General features: G+C 41.2%; 1 protein-coding gene across 1 annotated transcript in view; it reads right to left on the bottom strand.

The window, feature by feature from the left end:
* RAPGEF4 (Rap guanine nucleotide exchange factor 4) overlaps window positions 1-22,778 on the bottom strand; it is a 319,624-nt gene that overhangs the window by 229,212 nt on the left and 67,634 nt on the right. Inside the window, 1 exon segment of the mRNA XM_082841163.1 lies at window positions 14,582-14,728. Coding sequence (XP_082697289.1) covers window positions 14,582-14,728 — 147 coding nt within the window.

The following is a 22,778-nucleotide window of genomic DNA, read 5'->3' as shown; positions in this document are numbered from 1 at the left end:
ATATACACACAGAGAAATGTAAATATATATATGGAGAGAGAGAAAAAATTGTTTCAATTTTTCTGAGTGTTTGAAAGTTTGAATAAATAGTCAGAGGGGAGAAAAGACAAGTTTGACATTTCAGACCTAAAAGAAGTCTGGAGAAGGGGCCAGGATGAGGAAGAAGAAAATATAAAGCAACAAGCAGAAAGCAAGAAAGAGAATTTGAAGGAATTAATTGCCAACTGAGCTAAAACATCCCTAAAAGTTTATTAACAAAACCAGGACTCACTAGGACGATTATGAACATGCTTTCAATTATTATTACCAGGAATTCATGTAAGGATTTTAACTTATTAATTTTCATTTACTAATGAGCACCTTGTGTAATATGCTGTCTGCTATGTTTGATGAAACCTTTGGTAATTATGGAAAATTATGGTAGATTTAATGGATTTAGAATTTATGTACATTAAATATTATGAAAAATGAAAACAGACCAAGACAAGAATATTTGCAGGAATTACAAAAAAAGGTTAATGTCTTGATCAAATAAAGCATAAAGCATTCACATAAATTGGTAAGTAAATGCCAATGTATGTATGAGTAACATGTCCTGAAAGAGAAAGTATAATCAGTAAAGAAATATTTAAGGCTTTACAACAAATGCTAAAGGAAGTTCTCTAGGCAAGAAACACAAGAGAAGGAAAAGACCTACAATAACAACCCAAAGACAATTAAGAAAATGGGAATAGGAACATACATATCGATAATTACCTTAAATGTAAACGGATTAAATGCTCCCACCAAAAGACACAGACTGAGTGAATGGATACAAAAACAAGACCCATATATATGCTGTCTACAAGAGACCCACTTCAGACCTAAGGACACAAACAGACGGAAAGTGACGGAATGGAAAAAGATATTCCAGGCAAATGGAAACCAAAAGAAATCTGCAGTAGCAATTCTCATATCAGACAAAATAGACTTTAAAATAAAGACTATTACAAGAGACAAAGAAGGACACTACATAATGATGAAGGGATCCATCCAAGAAGAAGATATAATAATTGTAAATATTTATGCACCCAACATAGGAGCACCTCAATACATAAGGTAAATACTAACAGCCATAAAAGGGGAAATCGACAGTAACACATTCATAGTAGGGGACTTTAACACCCCACTTTCACCAATGGACAGATCATCCAAAATGAAAATAAATAAGGAAACACAACCTTTAAATGATACATTACACAAGATGGACTTAATTGACATTTATAGGACATTCCATCCAAAAACAACAGAATACACATTTTTCTCAATTGTTAATAGAACATTCTCCAGGATAGATCATATCGTGGATGACAAATCAAGCCTTGGTAAATTTAAGAAAATTGAAATTGTATCAAGTATCTTTTCCAACCACAACGCTATGAGACTAGATATTACAGGAAAAAATATGTAAAAAATACAAACAAATGGAGGCTAAACAATACACTACTTAATAACGAAGTGATCACCAAAGAAATCAAAGAGGAAATCAAAAAATACCTAGAAACAAATGACAATGGAGACACGACGACCCAAAACCTATGGGATGCAGCAAAAGCAGTTCTAAGAGGGAAGTTTATAGCAATACAATCCTACCTTAAGAAACAGGAAACATCTCAAATAAACCACCTAACCTTGCACCTAAAGCAAGCAGAGAAAGAAGAACCAAAAAAACCCAAAGTTAGCAGAAGGAAAGAAATCACAAAGATCAGATCAGAAATAAATGAAAAAGAAATGAAGGAAATGATAGCAAAGATCAATAAAACTATAAAACTAAAAGTTGGATCTTGGAGAAGATAAATAAAATTGATAAACCATTAGCAAAACTCATCAAGAAAAAAAGGAAGAAGACTCAAATCAATAGAATTAGAAATGAAAAAGGAGAAGTAACAACTGACACTACAGAAATACAAAAGATCATGAGAGATTACTACAAGCAACTCTATGCCAATAAAATGGACAACCTGGAAGAAATGGACAAATTCTTAGAAATGCACAACCTGCCAAGACCGAATCAGGAAGAAATAGAAAATATGAACAGACCAGACCAATCACAAGCACTGAAATTGAGACTGTGATTAAAAACCTTCCAACAAACAAAAGCCCAGGACCAGATGGCTGCACAGAAGAATTCTATCAAACATTTAGAGAAGAGCTAACACCTCTCCTTCTCAAACTCTTCCAAAATATAGCAGAGGGAGGAACACTGCCAAACTCATTCTATGAGGCCACCATCACCCTGATACCAAAACCAGACAAAGATGTCACAAAGAAAGAAAACTACAGGCCAATATCACTGATGAACATAGATGCAAAAATCCTCAACAAAATACTAGCAAACAGAATCCAACAGCACATTAAAAGGATCATACACCATGATCAAGCGGGGTTTATTCCAGGAATGCAAGGATTCTTCAATATACACAAATCAATCAACGTGATACACCATATTTACAAATTGAAGGAGAAAAACCATATGATCATTTCAATAGATGCAGAGAAATATTTCGACAAAATTCAACACCGATTTATGATAAAAACCCTGCAGAAAGTAGGCATAGAAGAAACTTTCCTCAACATATGAAAGGCCATATATGACAAACCCACAGCCAACATTGTCCTCAATGGTGAAAAACTGAAACCATTTCCACTAAAATCAGGAACAAGACAAGGTTACCGACTCTCACCCCTCTTATTCAACATAGTTTATGGAGGTTTTCGCCACAGCAATCAGAGAAGAAAAAGAAATAAAAGGAATCCAAATCGGAAAAGAAGAAGTAAAGCTGTCACTGTTTGCAGATGACATACTATACATAGAGAATCCCAAAGATGCTACCAGAAAACTACTAGAGCTAATCAATGAATTTGGTAAAGTAGCAGGATACAAAATTAATGCACAGAAATCTCTGGCATTCCTATACACTTATGATGAAAAATCTGAAAATAAAATTAAGAACACACTCCCATTAACCACTGCAACAAAAAGAATAAAATATCTAGGAATAAACCTACCTAAGGACACAAAAGACCTGTATGCAGAAAATTGTAAGATACTGATGAAAGAAATTAAAGATGATACAAATAGATGGAGAGATATACCATGTTCTTGGATTGGAAGAATCAACATTGTGAAAATGACTCTACTACCCAAAGCAATCTACAGATTCAATGCAATCCCTATCAAACTACCACTGGCATTTTTCACACAACGAGAACAAAAAATTTCACAATTTGTATGGAAACACAAAAGACCCCGAATAGCCAAAGCAATCTTGAGAACGAAAAACGGAGCTGGAGGAATCAGGCGCCCTGCCTTCAGACTATACTACAAAGCTACAGTAATCAAGACAGTATGGTACTGGCACAAAAACAGAAATATAGATCAATGGAACAGGATAGAAGGTCCAGAGATAAACCCACGCACATATGGTCACCTTATCTTTGATAAAGGAGGCAAGAATATATCAGTGGAGAAAAGACAGCCTCTTCAATAAGTGGTGCTGGGAAAACTGGACAGGTACATGTAAAAGTATGAGATTAGAACACTCCCTAACACCATACACAAAAATAAGCTCAAAATGGATTAAAGATCTAAATAAAAGGCCAGAAACTATCAAACTCTTAGAAGAAAACAGGCAGAACACTCTATGACATAAATCACAGCAAGATCCTTTTTGACCCACCTCCTACAGAAATGGAAATAAAAACAAAAATAAACAAATGGGACATAATGAAACTTAAAAGCTTTTTGCACAGCAAAGGAAACCATAAACAAGACAAAAAGACAACCCTTAGAATGGGAGAAAATATTTTCAAATGAAGCAACTGACAAAGGATTAATCTCCAAAATTTACAAGCAGCTCATGCAGCTCAATAACAAAAAAACAAACAACCCAATCCAAAAATGGGCAGATGACCTAAATAGACATTTCTCCAAAGAAGATATACAGATTTCCAACAAACACATGAAAGAATGCTCAACATCATTAATCATTAGAGAAATGCAAATCAAAACTACAATGAGATATCATCTCACACCAGTCAGAATGGCCATCATCAAAAAATCTACAAACAATAAATGCTGGAGAGGGTGTGAAGAAAAGGGAACACTCTTGCACTGCTGGTGGGAATGTAAATTGATACAGCCACTATGGAGAACAGTATGGAGGTTCCTTAAAAAACTCCAAATAGAACTACCTTACGACACAGCAATCTCACTACTGGGCATATACCCTGAGGAAACCATAATTCAAAAAGAGTTATGTACCAAAATGTTCATTGCAGCTCTATTTACAATAGCCAGGAGATGGAAGCAACCTAAGTGTCCATCATCGGACGCATGGATAAAGAAGATGTGGCAAATATATACAATGGAATATTAGCCATAAAAAGAAACGAAATTGAGTTATCTGTAGTGAGGTGGATGGACCTAGAGGCTGTCATACAGAGTGAAGTAAGTCAGAAAGAGAGAAACAAATACCATATGCTAACACATATATATGGAATCTAAGAAAAAAAAAAAAAGGTCATGAAGAACCTCGGGGTAAGATGGGAATAAAGACACAGACCTATTAGAGAATGGACTTGAGGATATGGGGAGGGGGAAGGGTAAGCTGGGACGAAGTGAGAGAGTGGCATGGACATATATACACTACCAAACATAAAATAGCTAGCTAGTGGGAAGCAGCCGCATACACAGGGAGATCAGCTCGGTGCTTTGTGACCATCTAGAGGGGTGGGATAGGGAGGGTGCGAGACGCAAGAGGGAAAAGATATGGGAACATATGTATATGTATAACTGATTCACTTTGTTATAAAGCAGAAACTAACACACCATTGTAAAGCAATTATACTCCAATAAGGATGTTAAAAAAAGAAAGAAATATTTAAGAAAATCCCTACCATCCCAGCAGTAATCAAACAAACATGATAACAATATGATGGATAATAAACATATAAACATATATAAGTATATATACACACACATATATATAAATGTATATAAAATGGTCATGCTAACCAAGGCTGGATGTAACAGGCATGCTCAAATACTCTTGATGGCAGGATAAAAGTCACCGAAAATAAATTTGGTCATATTTATCAAGAGCCATAAAAGTTTTCATGGGAAAACTTTTTCTGGGAATTTATCTTAAAGAAGTGATTCTCAAAGTATAGTCCAGGGATGAGGTAGATCTAGACATTCTCAGCGAGTCCATGAGTTCAAAACTCTCTTCATAGTAACAGTAAGATATTACTTGCCTTTTTCACTCTTATCTCTCACAAGGGCACAGTGGAATTTTCCAGGAACTACGTGATGTATAATGACACCATTGTTCTCACAACTAAGAGAATGCGTGCTTGTAGGACTGGAATTTGGGGGTGATTTTGCACCTTATTCTCACACTTTTAATAAGCAGACCACAGAGGTCACCTCTGATCACAAAGCTTCAAATCAATCCCCCTCACTCTTGTCTCTGAAGTACTGATGGCCATTATCACTTACATCTGGCAGAAACCCCAGTTTGGAAGCAGAATGTCTGTAGGAGGGAAGGAATAATTACACTCGGAAAATTTTACAAAGACTAGGAAGGAACCAACATATTATTCCATCGTAGAGCCTTAGCACTGGGCGAAGATGCCAACCAGGTACATGCAGAAGCAGCCAGTGCAAAGCGGCAGAGTGGATACCCGAGCCTGGAGCTGGAGGACAGGGGTTCTCGGCAGACTCATCTGGGGAGCTTTAAGAAGCTATGATGCCCAGGCCCCACCTTCGAGAGATTCTGGTTTCACTGGTCTAGAGAGGGCCCACGCACGGGAATTTTCTAGTAACTCCCCAGGTCATTCTAACGTGGAACTAGTTTTAGGAATTACAATTATAAATGAAAGATGACAAAAAGTTTTTCTTGCCTTTCACATAATGTATGTTGATACAATGTGAACTTTTGCCTACACTTTATCCTTCTCATTCACATAATCTGTGGCTCTGGTTTCCTGAAGTTGCAAACCGAAAGGCAAGGACGAGGCACTAAAGTGTTCAACTCATAAGGCACCTAACGTTCAACATTTACTTGAACCACTGCTGTCAGCAAGGCAGGATTTCAGTAAAGGTACATTTATTTTACAGACAGGTGGCCTAGGAAGCTGGAGAGCTCTCCAAAAGGGCATTCAGCAAAGTTGGGTTAAACCAGGAATAGATCAGAATTTCAGGCCAGAACACTCGACCACATCAATAGCCTTCAGAAGGTCTGTCTTGCATTTATTGGTTTGAGTTAGACAGCTCAAAACATTGAGGTCAGTGAGATCAACCCCAGGGCAAGACTGCAGGAATTCGGAGCTGCCGACTTTGGGACAGGATTTCCTGCTGCTCCTTCCTCGGTGTCAGACACCCTGCCCCAGTGACTGTGCCCTAACCTCTCTGCAGTGGCCTGTAGACTACACAGGAGTGGAATTTGGCCTGATGAGAGGAGGAAAGTCCCATGACCAGAGGGCTCCTGACACATAAAGAGCTTAACGATATCCCCAGCGCATACCACGTGTTCCTTCTGAAAGTCTCAAATTCTTAAAAGTTTTCCCAACTAGAACTGCCTTTGCCCTGGGGACCCGTTAAACCTCAGAACAGATTTCTCCAGATGATGACTGAACAATAAACAAAACACAAAGCCAGGCATTTGGAAATACAACACATGACACCCTCAGAGGGCAGGCAGACCCCTAACCAAGCCCGCCCAGGGGTGCAGGACAGGAGGAGAAGGCAGCAGGCAGCACAGCACAAGTGAGGAAGCCCTGCCTCTTCTGTGTGGTCAGTCCCTTGCGACAAGCCTGTCTCAAACACTGTAATTTGGTTAACTGACCCCAATCCTTGTGGGAGGCTGAAAAACAGCCTTGTTAGCCACACAAGAATTCACCAGATCTCTTTGTCTTTGGATGAAATGATAGCCTGGGTGGAAACGAATCTCTCCCTGCCCTCCGCCATATGTCCTTCAGCACCCTGTGTCTTATCTTATGGGACTTTTCAGTTTGTCTGATATCAGGGTGATTTGTGTTTATGCTTGTCTGTTTTCTCCACTAGATCGTAAACCAGGAAGACAGATGCGGTGCACTGTGCACCTCCCCGTGGTGGGAGCCAACTATGTTTGTCGAATACGACAGAAGCTTCTAGAGATGAAATTTTCAAAGTGGGATCGATTAACATTGAGTCGAACAGCGCTTTAGCAGGCATGCAGCCTAGCAGGTGAGCTGAGACAGTGAAGAGGGCCACTGCGAGATTAGAGTGCGGGGAGAGGGTCGGGGGGAGGTGTCAACAGCGTGCAGGTAAATGCACAACCAGGGGAAGGATTTCAAAACCTCCACCAACAGCGACTCCTAAAAGGTGTGAGGGACCACTGCACACTCCCGAAATGAACACCCAAAGGAATACCAGCTCAGAAGCAACAACAGCACCTTGCCAGCAAGCCCACCCGCAACATCTGGGCATTCCCGGCACCTGCCAGCCAAGCCTTGATCTGTTCAGACCCCCCACCCCCCGATCATCTTCTGAGAAAGAGTGAGATCACAGCTCTTGGAGCTGGCCGGACTTCAAGTCATCAATAATGTAACAGAATTGCCATAAACACTAAGGACTTCATAGAGTCTGAGAGCTGCAGGCAAGGTGCCTACCAGGGCATCCAGAGGGTGAAATACCATCACTCTCAATCTGTTTCCTTGCCCCAAATTCATTTTTAATAGATGCCATTCACCAGATAAATACATACATTTAACATTAATGTGATAAATGTAACTCTGCCTACTTATGAACAAATATCTTTATCTCCTAGAAACATTTAAGATCATCAGGCTAAACAAACAAATCCTTCACAATCAGAAAAAGATGAGCCACCCCTTCCCCCCCCACCCCATAAATAAAGATGAAATCAAATTATGTCAGTGCCGTGGTACATATTTAGGTCTGGTGGAACATACTCACAAAAGCCAGAGATGTTTTAGAGTATAATTCCTAGAACTAAACTGCCAACGGTGACATATAATATCTCCCCACTAAAGAATAGAAAAAGACCCATTCTGACCTGGTAGGGCATACGTCCTTCTTTTTCTTTTTCTCAGCGTTCTCAGACATCCAGTGAAGAACTGTGCTTTATTTGGACAGCAAAATGCACCTTCATCGCTGATTATTTCCTGTTAGTATCTATTACTGTTAAGAGGATCTCAGTCCAGACAGAAAACCGGGGCTGGTGGTTCTTCAGGAAAGCTCAGGCCGTCAAAGGCGATAGGAAAAGACTTCCTATATATACATATATTATTTTTAACTTTACTTATCTCCTAGTAACTTCACTCCCTTCCTTTCTGGATTTGAATCGTTTCAGCATCCCATGGAAAAGCTTGAGGACAGAGGAGTGAGACCCTGGGGCAGACGTGAGGTCCGAGTCACCGGAGCAGGCTTCCGGCTCGGTTTAAAAGAAGCAGAACAGTGAGGAGAGAGGCAAGAGAACCAGCCAACAGGATGTGTGTGGCTGGAGTTCCTGGCATGAAGTCTTGGCTTTCATGTTTATTTTTGGATGTATTTTTCTTAGCCCTTTGATGCAAATTTCTGGCCTGGGAAGTAACCCTACGGTACAAGCTCCGAAGGCGCCAAAAGTTAAGTACAGGCCTCTGACTTGGGAGAAAGCAGGTCCCTTGGCTTTTAGGTTCCAGTTAAGCCTCAGATGAGGGGGTGGGTCCCTGTAACATTAACAGGCAGGCCAGGGGCTGCCCATCTGAGGATGGGTCATGCAGTCCAACCTCAATACCCAGGGCCACTAAACATTTACTTGAAATACCGGTCTACCTTGAAAGCCTAGCATTCAGGCAAAAGTGAAACAACCTGAAACTGTTTGCATGCTAAATAAAGTATTAAAACCCACCCAAAGGGCTTCTGAGATTTTTATGTTCGAAGATACTATGTTTTAAGCACTGGGCTTTAATTTTTCTGACAGCCCAAGACAGAGAGGAACATCCAATCTATTCAAGCAGGCGCAGATGCCTCTGAGAGGTATAGTACTCCAATATGGTTTTTAAAGTGCATCAGCAAAGACCAAGCTGCTGTAATTTCAATAATTCCTATTCTCATAGTGGCTTGGAAGATTACTAACGGAAAAGGGCTTTTTCTCCCTGCATAGTCCAAAAGAGGCAGTAAACAGAAATAGCTACAAAGCTTTTCAGTCCAACAACTGCCAATGGATCTGGTAGAATCGAGAAATAAAACACCGAAAATTAGGGAATAGAGACAGATGTAAAAAGATTTCTTTGACAATATTCACTACTCTTAGAAATATTCTTGTTTACAAATTGTATCCTTTTCCTAAGGCAGAAACATGCACATATTTCTTACTCTTACCAGTTTATATCCCAGAAAGCATAAAAAAATTTTTCGGTCAACAATATTTCTTGAGGCCACAGACACATTTGGGGAATAAACTCTATGGGATCAATCATTACATCCAAGCAACGGTTCTCTGTGATATTGTATGTCCTGGTTAGAATAAAATCACAAGAGCTTCTGGGTAACTGTTACAGCTAAGAAACCACTTTTATTGTGGCATGGGTCAGACTACAAATTTAAAATAATTGCTTTTATTTCTAAAGACTCTAGTTTCATTGTTGTCTTTAAATTTCAAATAATTCATTCACAAGTGTGTATTATTTTGCACCTGCTCAAACATAGCCCACAGTGAAGGAAAGTTTTTGGCCAGAATGACGTTCATGCAATTGGAACACAGGTAGTAGATCACTAGTGCAAGGACCTCTCAGTGGTGTCTTTTATGAGTTTGATGGACAGTGACTTTCCAATCTACTTCTCTGAACACACTGGACTCATCTCCTCATACAAGTCCATATACTTGGCATATTCCATGTAAAGATGACAAGACATGCTGCAAACCTAAAAGCATCTTCATCCACGATGTTAGACAGAAAGTCAGGGAGCAAACCAAAAACACTCCTTGTCGTTGTTCTAACCACTGGAAACACTAGACTATATTTGCTGAGAAGAAATTCATGGAATTGGACAGTAAATCAGTATTTATTTATTCCAAGAGCCACCAGCAACCGTAGATACTCATTAACACTTGATCCAAGATTATCACAGCTTAAAACTCCCAAGCCCACACTTAACTACTTTGCCATTTAACTTCCTTACTGAGGGTATGCAATGCCACTAGGGTCAAAGAGTTTAAATTACAATTCTCAAGAACTAAAAATGGTACTCCAAGACTTTTAATTTTTTCTGAATGAAATTCAATAACTTTCTCCTTTCTCTCTCACTCACTCTCCCTCCTGAGATGCTACTGAAAAGTGAGATGTTTTATACCCTAGTTAATATTTTTTATTAAGTTCTAATATCAAAGAGGCATGAAAAGAGGGAAGCATTATTGACCAACTCTGAATAAATGTACTGTAATTCACTTAAGCTAAGAAAATATGACCTGACTTTGAGATGGAGATCCCAGCTCCCTCAAATATGATCATAAATTGGCAACTGAAACATGGAAAGGAAAGAGGAGAGAAAGTTTTCATTAGGAAAGATACAGGGTACAAAGAAAAGCATCAAGTTGCTTCCTCAGTTACATCTTGGGGAATATTTATTTACTTTTGATATATTTATATAGACGACTGAAATAATGCCTCTGGTCACATTTATGACAATAATTTTAAAAAATACTCTGGGTGCTACCAATTTGACTTACAACATAATAGACAACATAAAGCAAGAGGACTGGGGATGAAATTGAATAGGATTTCAAAATCTCAGGTGTAGTTCTCTGGGTGTGTATCTGCGGAGAGCTGAGGAAACTTGCCTTTGGTCAGGAAAGGAAGCAGGGTTACCTAGCTCTCTGTTGCCATTAAAGTCTCAAGTGTAAGATTTAAAATAGCCTATTCGCTCAGCCTATTAAAGAGCTACTTGTGGACTGTGCTACCTGTTAGTGATTACACACCATCATTTCCCTGGTTAGAAGGAACTCAGATTCCTGGTCCTTGTCAACCACTTTAAGTGACATCAAAGGCATAGACAAGGAGGGAAACCTCAATCTGAGAGTGCTCGCCACACCATGGGCCCACCAGGACATTCCTCAAAAGTAAGCAGGCAAATGAGATGAACATGCAAATTTAGACCCATGATTCAGATGATCTTATTTCTACCGTGTGGGAACTATGGCCTAACAGTGAGCTCCTTACCATGCTGATGGGAGAGGCAGGACCCAGCTTAGCTTTCTGCTGCCTTCTTTCTGCCATTTCATGGTTCAGTGAGGCTTCTACCTGAATCCTGAAGCTACGTCATCCTTCCCTTTTGATATCTGGCTACCAGATCTAAGTTAAATTTCAGCTGACAGCACGAGCTTGGGTTTTAATGTTGCTTACAGATATTACGCGCCAGTGTGATGAATGGCTGAATTATAGACTCTCTTATCTGACATAATCAAGAAATAGGTGTTCTGGTTATCCAATATTTTGCTAACAGATTAGTGTTACATATGCCATCAATGGATCACCTATATTCAAAGAATAGAAATAGAATTTACTTAATGCTAATGATATATTATACTCTGAAATAATATTATTGACTTGCTAGTCTAGTTTCTCTCTCCTCCAAGTAGAACAGAAGCCCTGGCCCAGACAGCAGGCGCCCTGTCAATCTTCTTCACTGCTATAGCCAGACCTGACACACAGGAGATTCTCACTAAGTATTTGCGGAATAAACGAATAGTGGAATAAACATAAGTCAATTTTCTTTGCTCGAAAGGTAATTTAGAATTCCACAATTTCTTAGGCTCATCACGTACTGTATATGCACAGGTGTGCCCATTAATAAAGTTCTGACTCACACAGGTTGCTGGATAACGGAGTTCCTTGCATTCTCACTTTAGCCGGTTAACACGTTCACGGAGCATCTTATTTGTACTCTGTGCTCGCTTGCATGAACAGGTAAATAAAAATGAAATATCTTACTAATCTCTTGCTCACTGTGAAGTTCCAAACCCCAACCTGTAAAATAAGAGGTCAGTCTAAAAATTCTCTCCATCCTTTTCAGCTCACTTAAGTCACTGACAGGGAAGACCAGAATCACGCTCTGAGGTTACAGATGAGGGGTTGGACCCACGGAGCTACCAAATCATGTGGCAAGGTTTGGGGTGCTAAGGACCACCTTCAACATCAATAGCCCCATTTAATAATTTTCCTCTAAGGGAAATCTCTGTGAAAAACAGCCCTAAAATATACTCAGATACAATCCAACCAAGGGATCAAACAAATCAAACCAATGCATCACTTATAGTGAGGCATCCAGACATTAAGAGCAACCTAGCGTACTCAGTATCACCTTTGACTTCCTGCCAAAAGTGTTTGGCTTGACCTAATCAAACATTTAGCTCTCACTTCCGTTTACAGGAAACCCTGGGGTAGGGGTACAAAAAAAGATACCATGAGAAAATGATCAGACAAACCTTGAGTTTGGGAGAAACTGACCTGGCCTTTTTAACAAGTCAGTGTCATAGAGGAAGACAGACAGAGAGAGAGGGCGGGGCGGGGGGGTGGGGGAGAGACTGACTTAGACATAACAATCAAATGTTAACACATGGTTCTTTGAGTCTGGTTTGAAATAAAACATATAAAAATACTTATGGAATAAATGTATTTCTGGATATTTATGGGGAAATTTGAACTGTGGACTGGATATAGATGACATTAGTATATTATCTTTAGTTTTGTAGGTGAAATAATGGTATTATGGGTATGTAGCAGGATATTCTGATTTTTTGGAGAAATATGCTAATATATAGGATGAAATGTCGTGATGCCTGTCGTTTACATTAAAGTGGTTCAGCAAAATCAGATGAAGCAAATATGGCTATATGGTAACAACTGCTGAACTAGGTGAGAGTGTATAAGTCGTTCATTGTATTATCCTTTTTGATTTTCTCAACGTCTGAAAATTTCTTAAATAAATTGTTTTTTTGGCCATACCACACGGCATGCGGGATCTTAGTTCCCTGACCAGGGATCGAACCCATGCCCCCTGCAGTGGAAGCACAGAGTCTTAACCACTGGACAGCCAGGGAAGTCCCAAAATTTTTTAAAATAAATTTTTTAAAATGTTCACAGGTAGCAACTTCTCAGGAACTTTCTTCGCAGCACTGAGGCCTCCTAATTAAAATAAAATTTTAAATATTGCCACAAACCATCCTCTGCCAGCAGCTTGAATAAGTCGTCACGGACAAAAGCAGTTATAATGACATACATCACAATTGGAGTCATTTTTGTTCTTAAACCAGTCTTCCGAATTTTCTTTTTGGAAAAGAGTTTTCAGCTCACCTTTTAAATGAAAGATCCAAAACGCGGCTTATTTGCCTCAAGTTTGATCCCTTTTAATTGACAGAAAACCTCTCCGCACACACCTCATGCAAACCTACTTTAGCTCTACCTTCCTAAAACTCGCTTTTGTCTCTGAACTTTACAGAGCAGTTGGAGCTCTTTAATATTTTCTAAGAGGAACATTTCCAACAAGTAACCCTGCAATTTATTCACTACTGCCAAGAATAAAAGTAACAGGTTTCACCACCAAGGCTTTCCAAGGCTTTGCAGGACTTTCAAGGCAAAGCATCACTCATTCACCTACAGGTTTGCTCCCTTGAGGCATCTGTCATTTGTTTGGCTCTGGAGGAAACTATCTGATTACACAAAATTCTTTTTAGGTCAGGTTTAAAATCTCAGCCACACTGGGACAAGTGGCGAAGCCTGCCAGCTCGATGGGTTAATGCTTGGACGTACTGAGCCAAGGACAAAGATAAGGAACAGCCAGAAGCTTGAAGAACTGAAAAGGAATGAGCGTAAAGGACGCAGGGCCTTTCTAAGCACTCCATTTACCGTGACTGCGTGTAAGATGATTTCTTCCCCATCCTTCTTGTCAATGAGCGTGGTACCCTAAAGGGCGCTGGTAAGCAGCGGGAAATGCACAAGCCGCCAGGACCCGCTGCCTCCATCCACCGCTGTGCTATCCGTGCATTTTGAAGTTGGCAAGTAACCAGCCATCTTTCCGTCCCTCGTTTCCCATGCCTTATTACAGGGCACATCATTCTTTAAAGCATTTAAATGAAGCAGATGTTAACCCCATCCATTCCACTTTCCCAGGGAACATGTCAATGATGATTTTGAAAATGCCAAAGAGAATGTCAAAGTATTTTGTTCCCTGGTTAAGAACACATCTGTGGAATAGGAGGTGGGAAATACATAAAAACACTCTATACATAAAACACTCTATGGTCATTCAAGAAATAATTATAATGTATGTCAAACCACAGAAAATTGAGCAAGCGCTACATTAAAAAAAAAAAGGAAAGACGTCTTGTGTCAAAATGGCTTTTTCATTCACGCATTTCAAAAACAAGTTTTGAAAATTAAATTCCACCCACCGGCTCAGAACAGAGCACATTCAGGCTTGACTCTACTGCCATTATCCATGTGGCAGCTCTTTCTTTTCTGCAACCACGTTAATCGACAAAGCAGCCTTGGGGCTCACCTCCCATAGTGCCTTGAAGTCCTTCTGCTCGATGCGGAGAAGTTCACTGCTTTCCCTCGTAACAATTGTCGCATGACGGGGAGTGTTGTCCAGAATGGACTCTCCAAAGGCTGTCCCAATCCCCAGAGTGCAGATGGTCACTGCATCCTGAGAATCCAAAAGACTGGTCATTAGAAAAGCAAACATTCTGCCAGTGGATGAGTTGTCTTTTCTTTGAAGTATATAGTTGACCCTTGAACAGCGGGGGAGTTAGGGGTGCCAACCCCCAGCCCTGCACACACACAGTAGAAAAGCTGAGTATATCGTGGTTCCTACACATCAGCAGATTCAACCAGCCACAGATCATGTCGTACCGTAGTATTTACTATGGAAAAAACTCCGCCATGAGTGAACCCGCACAGTCCAAACCCGTCCTGTTAAAGGGTCAACTCATTTCTATACAATATAACACTCAATTCACTTGCACAGTTCAACAAGTTTTGACAAATATATACACCGTGTAATCACCACCCAAGGCAAGACAACATTTCCATCACCCCTGAAAGTTCCCTCATGCCCCTTTCCAGTCAGGACCCTCCTTTCAGAGGCAACTGATGCTCTGATTTCTATCACCGTAAAGGAATTTTGCCAGTTTTAGGACTTCACGTAAAAGGAATCAGACAATATGCCCTCTTCGGTGTCTGGCTTCTTTTGCTTAACATAACGTCTGTAAGATTCATCCATGTTGTTGCGTGGATCAGTAGTTTTTTCCTTTCGCTGACGAATAGTTTTCCATCGCAAGGGTATGCCCCAATGTGCTTATCCATTCTCCTATTCGTGGACATTTGGGTTGTTTCTGGTTTGGGGATATTATGAATAAGGCTGCTAGCAATCTTGTGCACGTCTTTCTGCGGACATGGTTATCTTTTTATAAGACTACTCGCTCTAAGAAAACGGGGGAAATCGTTTGAAGATGAACTCAGCTTTTTTAGTGAGAGAGTACAGTTAACGATATTTAAATAAGAAACCGGAACGGGGATACGGTTATGTCAGTCTGTCTTAAAGAGATGAGGAAACTGAGGGTCAGAACGGTGGATTCACGAGGCCCGAGTTCACACAGATAGTAAGTAACGCAGCCAGGTTCCAATTGTGACTATCCGACTACAGATTCCCAGCTTCTTGTATCACGCTGCCCCCCTCAGCCACAACAGAGTAAACGCAGCACCCAGTGAAGTGCTGTGTGGCTAGCTGATAAAATGTCCTGAATCGATGATTTAAAAGTGTAAGGTGTACTAAAAAAGTAATTTCCTTTCTGCATGCAACCTGGGCGACGATACTTGGATTTAATCCTAACTAGTTGCAAGTAATGCAGTCACTCAAGATCACCTGGACGTTAATTTTGCAAAAGGTACTATCAACTAAGGGAGATACACAAGGGTAATCCTGAGTTAGAAAGTACAGTTTTCCTTTCATGCACCTAATACACGATAATAGGCAAATGTTATTAAGATCAAGTTAGTGACTTTGTAATCACATTACTAAGACAAATGCCCATAAGAATCCAGTTCCCTGAACCATAGCAAGTTGCTTGTGCACAGATATTACCATTTAAAATTGTGTTCAGGAAAATAAAATCAATAATATCTCAGAAGAGAATGAAAGATCAGGGGGAAACATTAAAATGGCCTGTTAATAAATTTTCCAGAAAGGCAGCTGGTAACAAACTCAGTCAGAAAAATATCCCCAGGGCTGAAATATCAATACCCAGCATGTCAGATACTTCTGAGTAATTTTCAGGTTCTAGTAAAAACACAAGATGGATTATGATAAATCAGACTTTCACAAATTCTTTAGACTACGGGTTCACTTAAAGATCCACTAGCCTACTTCATTTTTTTCTTTTTAATCATCTGGACCCTTCAGAAAGAATCCTCTTAGCCTAATGTATACTTTCCAGCGTAAATTTCTATTTTAAAACCTGACAGGGATGAACCATATGTATTACTACTGCCACTAACCAGGTAGCTCAATTATCTACGATTAGCTACAAAGTATAACGCACAAGAACTATGCAGATCTGTTTTTCGTGAGCTCGCTGTAGACTTTTACGGAATAAGTTGTCTTCTCCATCTCTCATCTCCTATCCCCGACACCTGTCACCATGTGTCACCAGAAGGTATACAAAGACACAGCCTGTGAAAGTCAGTCGCATGAGCCCATCTTCTTGCTGGTGGGCAGCTCTGGTAATGATGACAAAAGACTGAAATTATTCTTGGATTTCCCCTAGAGAGTTTAACATGACACCTGCCTGCTCACACGTAACAACATTTAGTCATGTTAGTGCTGCCAAGTGCCCTCCTCAGTGTAGCTCCGTGTGTCAGGACCTCTGTGCAGAGGGGCACCAGCCCCCGTCATTCCGTCCAGCACCTGGGCTCACTCCCGGTATCCCGCGCTCTCCCACCAGAGCTGAGTGTGGGATCCGACCTGTCTTCTCCTCCTTCAGACCCTATCCTCTCAAATGTAAGGACAGGGAATCACAAATACAAGATATGGTCTTGAAAGTAGAACTATAAAACCTCACCTGAAAGAAGCGTTACTTGCAACTTCAAACTTGACTTTCAGCAGACTCGGTATTTTTAGGACAAATTTACTTAGAAATCTGAATGGATTTGGGAAGTGTGGATTGGGCAACTGGGATAATTGGGCACAGGGAAGAAGAAAGTCCTAAGAAGAACATCTTCACCCTAAAGATGAATCACTCCCTTTATGGTCCCTAGGGGCGAGGCCTTGTTTGCATTTGAGTTCCAGGCGGGGACCTGCAATGTGCGTAGAAAATAATTACCAAATAAAGACATTGACATTCAAATGTTCTCTCAGGTGGCAGAACCAAATGTTCTCTCAGGCGGCTCAGTATGTATCAATAAGTTGAAAGGCAGGATAAACGTGAGCCCCAGGAATGTGAGTCAGAGTCGCCGACGCACTCTTACTTTAGTGCACACGCCCAGCTCACCAGATCCCTGCAGGTCAGAGTTCCAAGCCTGAAACCCTGCGGAGATGCTTAAATGCATGCCTTTGCCTGCAGCTGCAAGTGCCCATTTCTGAAGGGAACACTACTATTCCTTTAAACTCACACATCCTCTAGAGATCTGCTCATGTCTCAATACTTACTAGACAGGGACTATTCAGACATTTATTTTCTGCTCAATTGCAGATTAATGTTCGGAAAGGTTACCTGAAAGGAAATATTTACAGTGAGGAAGACTGAAGAAAGCAATCGGCAAGGACTATGAAACATCAACAGTGAAGGAATGGCCCATTTTACATTACGATGGTAATTTATTTGGGGGGACTTTCAAATATGAAATGACGATCTAAAAATCTGAGTGTCTTCAAGTATGAAGGTGGGTTTAGCAGATGCTGCTGGAGCCCTGCCAGATTCCCCCACCCCTTTCTCCCACCCTCGCAGGCAATTGTAGGTTTCTGGACAGTTCCCACATATACGCTCGGCTTCCCCTTTCATCTGCATTGCTCCACTTGAGGGCAGCGTGCTGGGCAATTAATGCCTGTAAGGTGTATCTCCCAAAGAGGCATGAGAGGAGCAAGATAAATACGCCGGCTTCCTACCCTACCCAGTTTCTTAGAGGGTCCCCCGGAAGGAGTGAGCCCAGGTGCCCCTAGCTGAACTCCTTACCTACACATTTTTATAGGCATTCCTCATTCCTCCTGTCAACTTCCCACTCCCTTACGACACTTCCTGGGGTTTCCTCCATAAAAAGCACTTGCAGCCAAACCCTTGTCTCCAGGTTAGCTTCTGGGCAAACAGGAGACTGGGGTAGCTAAACGTGGCCCTGAGTCCCAAGTTACACTGAGACCTCTGGGGAGGTCCTGGGCCTAACCAGTAATCCCAGAGAGATCCTACAATAGCAACAGAGACCAGCTTATCACTGACTGCTTTGCATCAAACACATCCTAAGTGCAATATCCCTTGGGTGACACCTGGGAAGACTTCCTTGTATTAGCAAAGCATCCTGGGTCTCCAAGGCCAATGCTACTACATAACTAGCAGTGATGGGCTCTCAAAACAAAGAATTACCTATGACACATTACTGATATGATACCTGGTTTCTTCCTGCAATCGGATCGAGCTCTCTCTCATCTGTGAGTCCACTTGATCACTCCTCCTACCTTCTAAAAACGTAATTACCCAGTCACCCTTAATAGTACTTATCCTCCCGTGCCTCGGTATTCACGTGGATCTCCACATGTGTGAGTGGAGTACCATAGGCCATGCCCTGGGCCAGGTGTCTTGACTGTGATGTCTCATTAACTCTTCACAACAGTTAAAGGAGATAATTTAAGTGCTTTGCACCATGCCTGACTCAAGAGAAATGCTTCATAAAGATATTCTTACTGGTGGTAGTATTAAAGCAATCCTGCAACACTGGGATTATTGTTATTTTATAGGTTGAGGAAAATCAGGCTCAAAGATATTCAGTAATTTGTGAAGTGTGGCTAACAGGTAGAAGAGTTGAGACTAGAAACTAGCCAATCTAATTACCTCCCATATACTTCCTAACTTATATAAAATTTAAGAACCTCTTTCTAAGGTTCAGTAGGAAAACTGACTATTAATTTAATCCATACAGGTTCTTTTCTCAATCAGCCAATTCACAGACTGAATACCTAATGATTCCAAATCACCAGGAAAATACCACACATTTGGCACTGCTCCCCCTCCAACCCTCTAAGCCCAACATTGGGGCCCACATGACCCTCACCTAGAGGATCAAATCCATTCCAGGCTGGGGCTCTGACCCCCTTACTCAGGAGAAATGCAAGCGACCAAAGCCAGAAACTAAGAATCGCATCTGCATTTCTGCTTTGCCCACTCTGATCCTGTGCCCTGTTCTAATAACGGAGCTCCTGCATCAGTTGGACAAACTGGGTTTCTATCTTTCTGCGTCTCTGTCCCGATAACCTGCCGGTATCCTAATTCTTCTCAAAGCGGTAGACTGCCTCGTTGTGACAGCACTCCCCAGGCCCTGGCTCCTCTCTGGCACCCTTCTAATACCGGGCCTCGTCGTCAGCCTGGCCACCCATCTCCATCACGGAGCCTGCTTCCTGCCTCCCTGACCATCACCAGGCCCCACCCATCATGTTAGACCGGCCTCAGCCCTTCACCTGCTCACCCGGGGGCTGTGTTGCTCCCACCTCCTGCGTCCTCCCCCACCTCCTGCCCAGCAGCACCTGCACATGCCCTCTAGAAGGTGCCCATCTCCACCGTGGGCAGCCCCCAGCTTACAGGTTCTCCTCCTGCCCAGCTGGGCACCAACTGAAGTCAGGAGCAATATCTTGGTATGGTATGTGTTTCAGCAGAATAGGTGGGGTCTGGTTACTTCTGCTCCTAAAAGTTGGTGTTAGGTAAGTTAAGAAAGGTGTCAACAATCTGGCCCTGCTGGAAGGCAGGGAGCGTCAGGCAAAGCACACACACCTGGAGGCACCAGAGTCGGCGCACTCCACACCGAGCAGGAAGTGCCCTGGAGGCAGCATAGGGAGAAGAGGACGCGCCTTGCAGACCTAGATTCAAAGCTCATTTCTGCCAGTTACTAATCCTGGGCTTTGGGTAGAATGCTCCCAGGAGCCTCAGTATCCTCACTTGCGAAATGGGCGCAATCTTTCTCGTTCGATTATTAGCAGAATTCAGTATACGTGACAGATAGTCCAATACGGTTCCTGGCACACAGGTGCTCCATCAAAAATGGAAAATATTATTTCTGACTTAACCTATACGTGTATATAAATATGGTTATCTACACGTCTAAAAAGCAAAGTGTATTTTTCTACTATTTAAGTAACAGAGAATCTCTTATTCATTTTGCATTCATCTCCAATTAATGATGGCTTTTTCAACACTTAAATTCCAAGTTTCTCTGTCCCCCAGTCTGGATGTCAAGTGGTTTGAATGATCTGCAAAACACTTCAGCTCTCTGGGGGAGCATGTATTCAAAGGAACCCTTCTGAAGAGTCCTGCTGTAAATCAAAGAATCCTTCTGCACTGCAACTAATCACCCCTTAATTTATCTGCTTTGAATGTCTGGATTACAGTATACTGGGTTTCCTTAAAGTAGGCATTCTCATAGGAGGCATTTTATTTGTTTGTTTCGTTATAAACATTACTACAGTATGGACATGGGAATGGTGTTAAGAAAGTCCACGGTTATGTGTCACTGATATCCAAGCTAATAAACGTGGACCTTGCACATGAGGTCTATGAGCAGCAGCTGAAATCTAATTTACACAAGTTAGACATTCTGATGAAATTTAAAACAATAAATTAGAAGAATTCTGTGTTAAGTACATCAATTTTTTGACTGCCCTGTAACTTTGAAGGGTATCCTTTTTTTTTTTACACGCAGGCTCAGCGGCCATGGCTCACGGGCCCAGCCGCTCCGCGGCATGTGGGATCTTCCCGGAGCGGGGCACGAACCGCGTCCCCTGCATCGGCAGGCGGACTCCCAACCACTGCGCCACCAGGGAGGCCCAGAGGGGTATCCTATTTTTAATCATGCATATTTAACTCACTTCCTTATTAGTAGCTCAAGAAGTTAATTGTCTCACCGCATATTTATTGTTTTGGATACATGTTGGATTAACATCAAGGAACAAACTGGTCCTTTAAGTGTGTACACCCTGAAACAAATTTTTACAAAACAAGTAGTTTTACAATTTCTCTTTTAGGCCTATAGGCAACACTTGCCATTAAGTCTGCTAGTGCCTGGGTTTATTTCATAAGCTGGAATTTAGTCCTGGAATTTACGAAGTGCTCCAAGTCCTTTTAGAAAATAAAAGTTTAATGGAACCTAATCTCTGAATTTGTCAAGACATTAGGGCGTATGTGCAGCCTTAAGGATTTACTACCAAGCAGGAAGGCAAAATACTAAGACAAATGTGTTTTTCTTCCTAACAAACAGCAAAGACAAGCTCTATTACTTTGAGAGCACTTCCTTGGAATCGTGTTAGACACAGCACAACAAGATCAGGCAAGCTGGCTGCTGGAAGGTTCAGTGAGAATGGACTCGCATTAGCATCTGATAACTAACTCCGGGAGGCCAGCCCTGTTTCAGCAGAGAGCCAGTCTGTACTACTCTGTGGCCCTGTCTTGCCTCCGCCCAAACCCAGAATTACATGCAACAAAACTAAATACAGTACTCGGATGCCCCAGGCAGGATGCTAAACAAACTCTGATCAGATCCTAACAAAGAGTGTGACCTAAGCATAGACAAGTAGCAAGAGATTACGAACAACCACTCTAGACTTGGCACCTTTCAGGTTTTATTGGCTTGATAAATGGGTTCAGAAAATGTTTCCAAATGACAGCAAGGTCTGAAAATAATGGGGTGAAATGAGAATGAACCAAAGAATCAGACAGACAAAAACAAAGACGGGGAAAGATAAAGCAACATGACAGAGAAACATGCCTATCCTCCAAATTTTACAAACAAATATGCAACACTTAAAAACATCTTTGTTGTATAGACAGAGGGTTTAAAAAAAAAAAAGCACATTTTACTTTGGGGAGAGAACCAGTAAGAGATCATTTTCCAAAAATTTGGCTAAAAATCGCCAGACAACTTTATAGAGACTGATGAAAAGATGAATAAAGTGATGACCAAGGCCAAGCTCAGCCCCATTCTCTGATCCCATGAAATGGCTGAACAGCACTGTTAAACTTGCCATTTCGAATACCAAGTGCATTTCCTGCTTTTTCTATTCTAGCACTGCCCTCTTGTGGTAAAATGACAACATTGCAACCAACAGCATTCCACTTCAGGCAACCAACTTTTCTTTCCAAGTAGTAATAAAAAAGCACGGAAGCCCTGCTCCCTGCCAAGCTTCGTACTAAGTGCTTTATCTACATTAACTCATTTAAGGCAGGAACTAGGATCTCGAACTTACACGTGCTCTAACTTGCTCACAGTCACTCAGCAATTAAGTGGCTCTGAGGATTTCAAAAGAGGTCTGATTTAAACCATTGTGCACTGCATTAAGTAAATAGTAACACTTTAAATAAGCATCTGTTATAGAAATATAAAAGTTTTAATGAATTAATAAAGCATCCCATTCCCTATTTTGCAGTATGAACTTCTATTTGCTCTGCAACCATCAGAAATTCTTCTTTCATATGACTGGGGAACTGTTATACTTTTTTGGTGTAAAG

Source organism: Leucopleurus acutus (genome assembly GCF_964270905.1).
Source record: "Leucopleurus acutus genome assembly, chromosome: 6".
Lineage (NCBI taxonomy): Eukaryota > Metazoa > Chordata > Mammalia > Artiodactyla > Delphinidae > Leucopleurus > Leucopleurus acutus.
The sequence above is the reverse complement of the archived record's forward strand: the minus strand, read 5'-3'. Positions and strand labels throughout refer to the sequence as shown.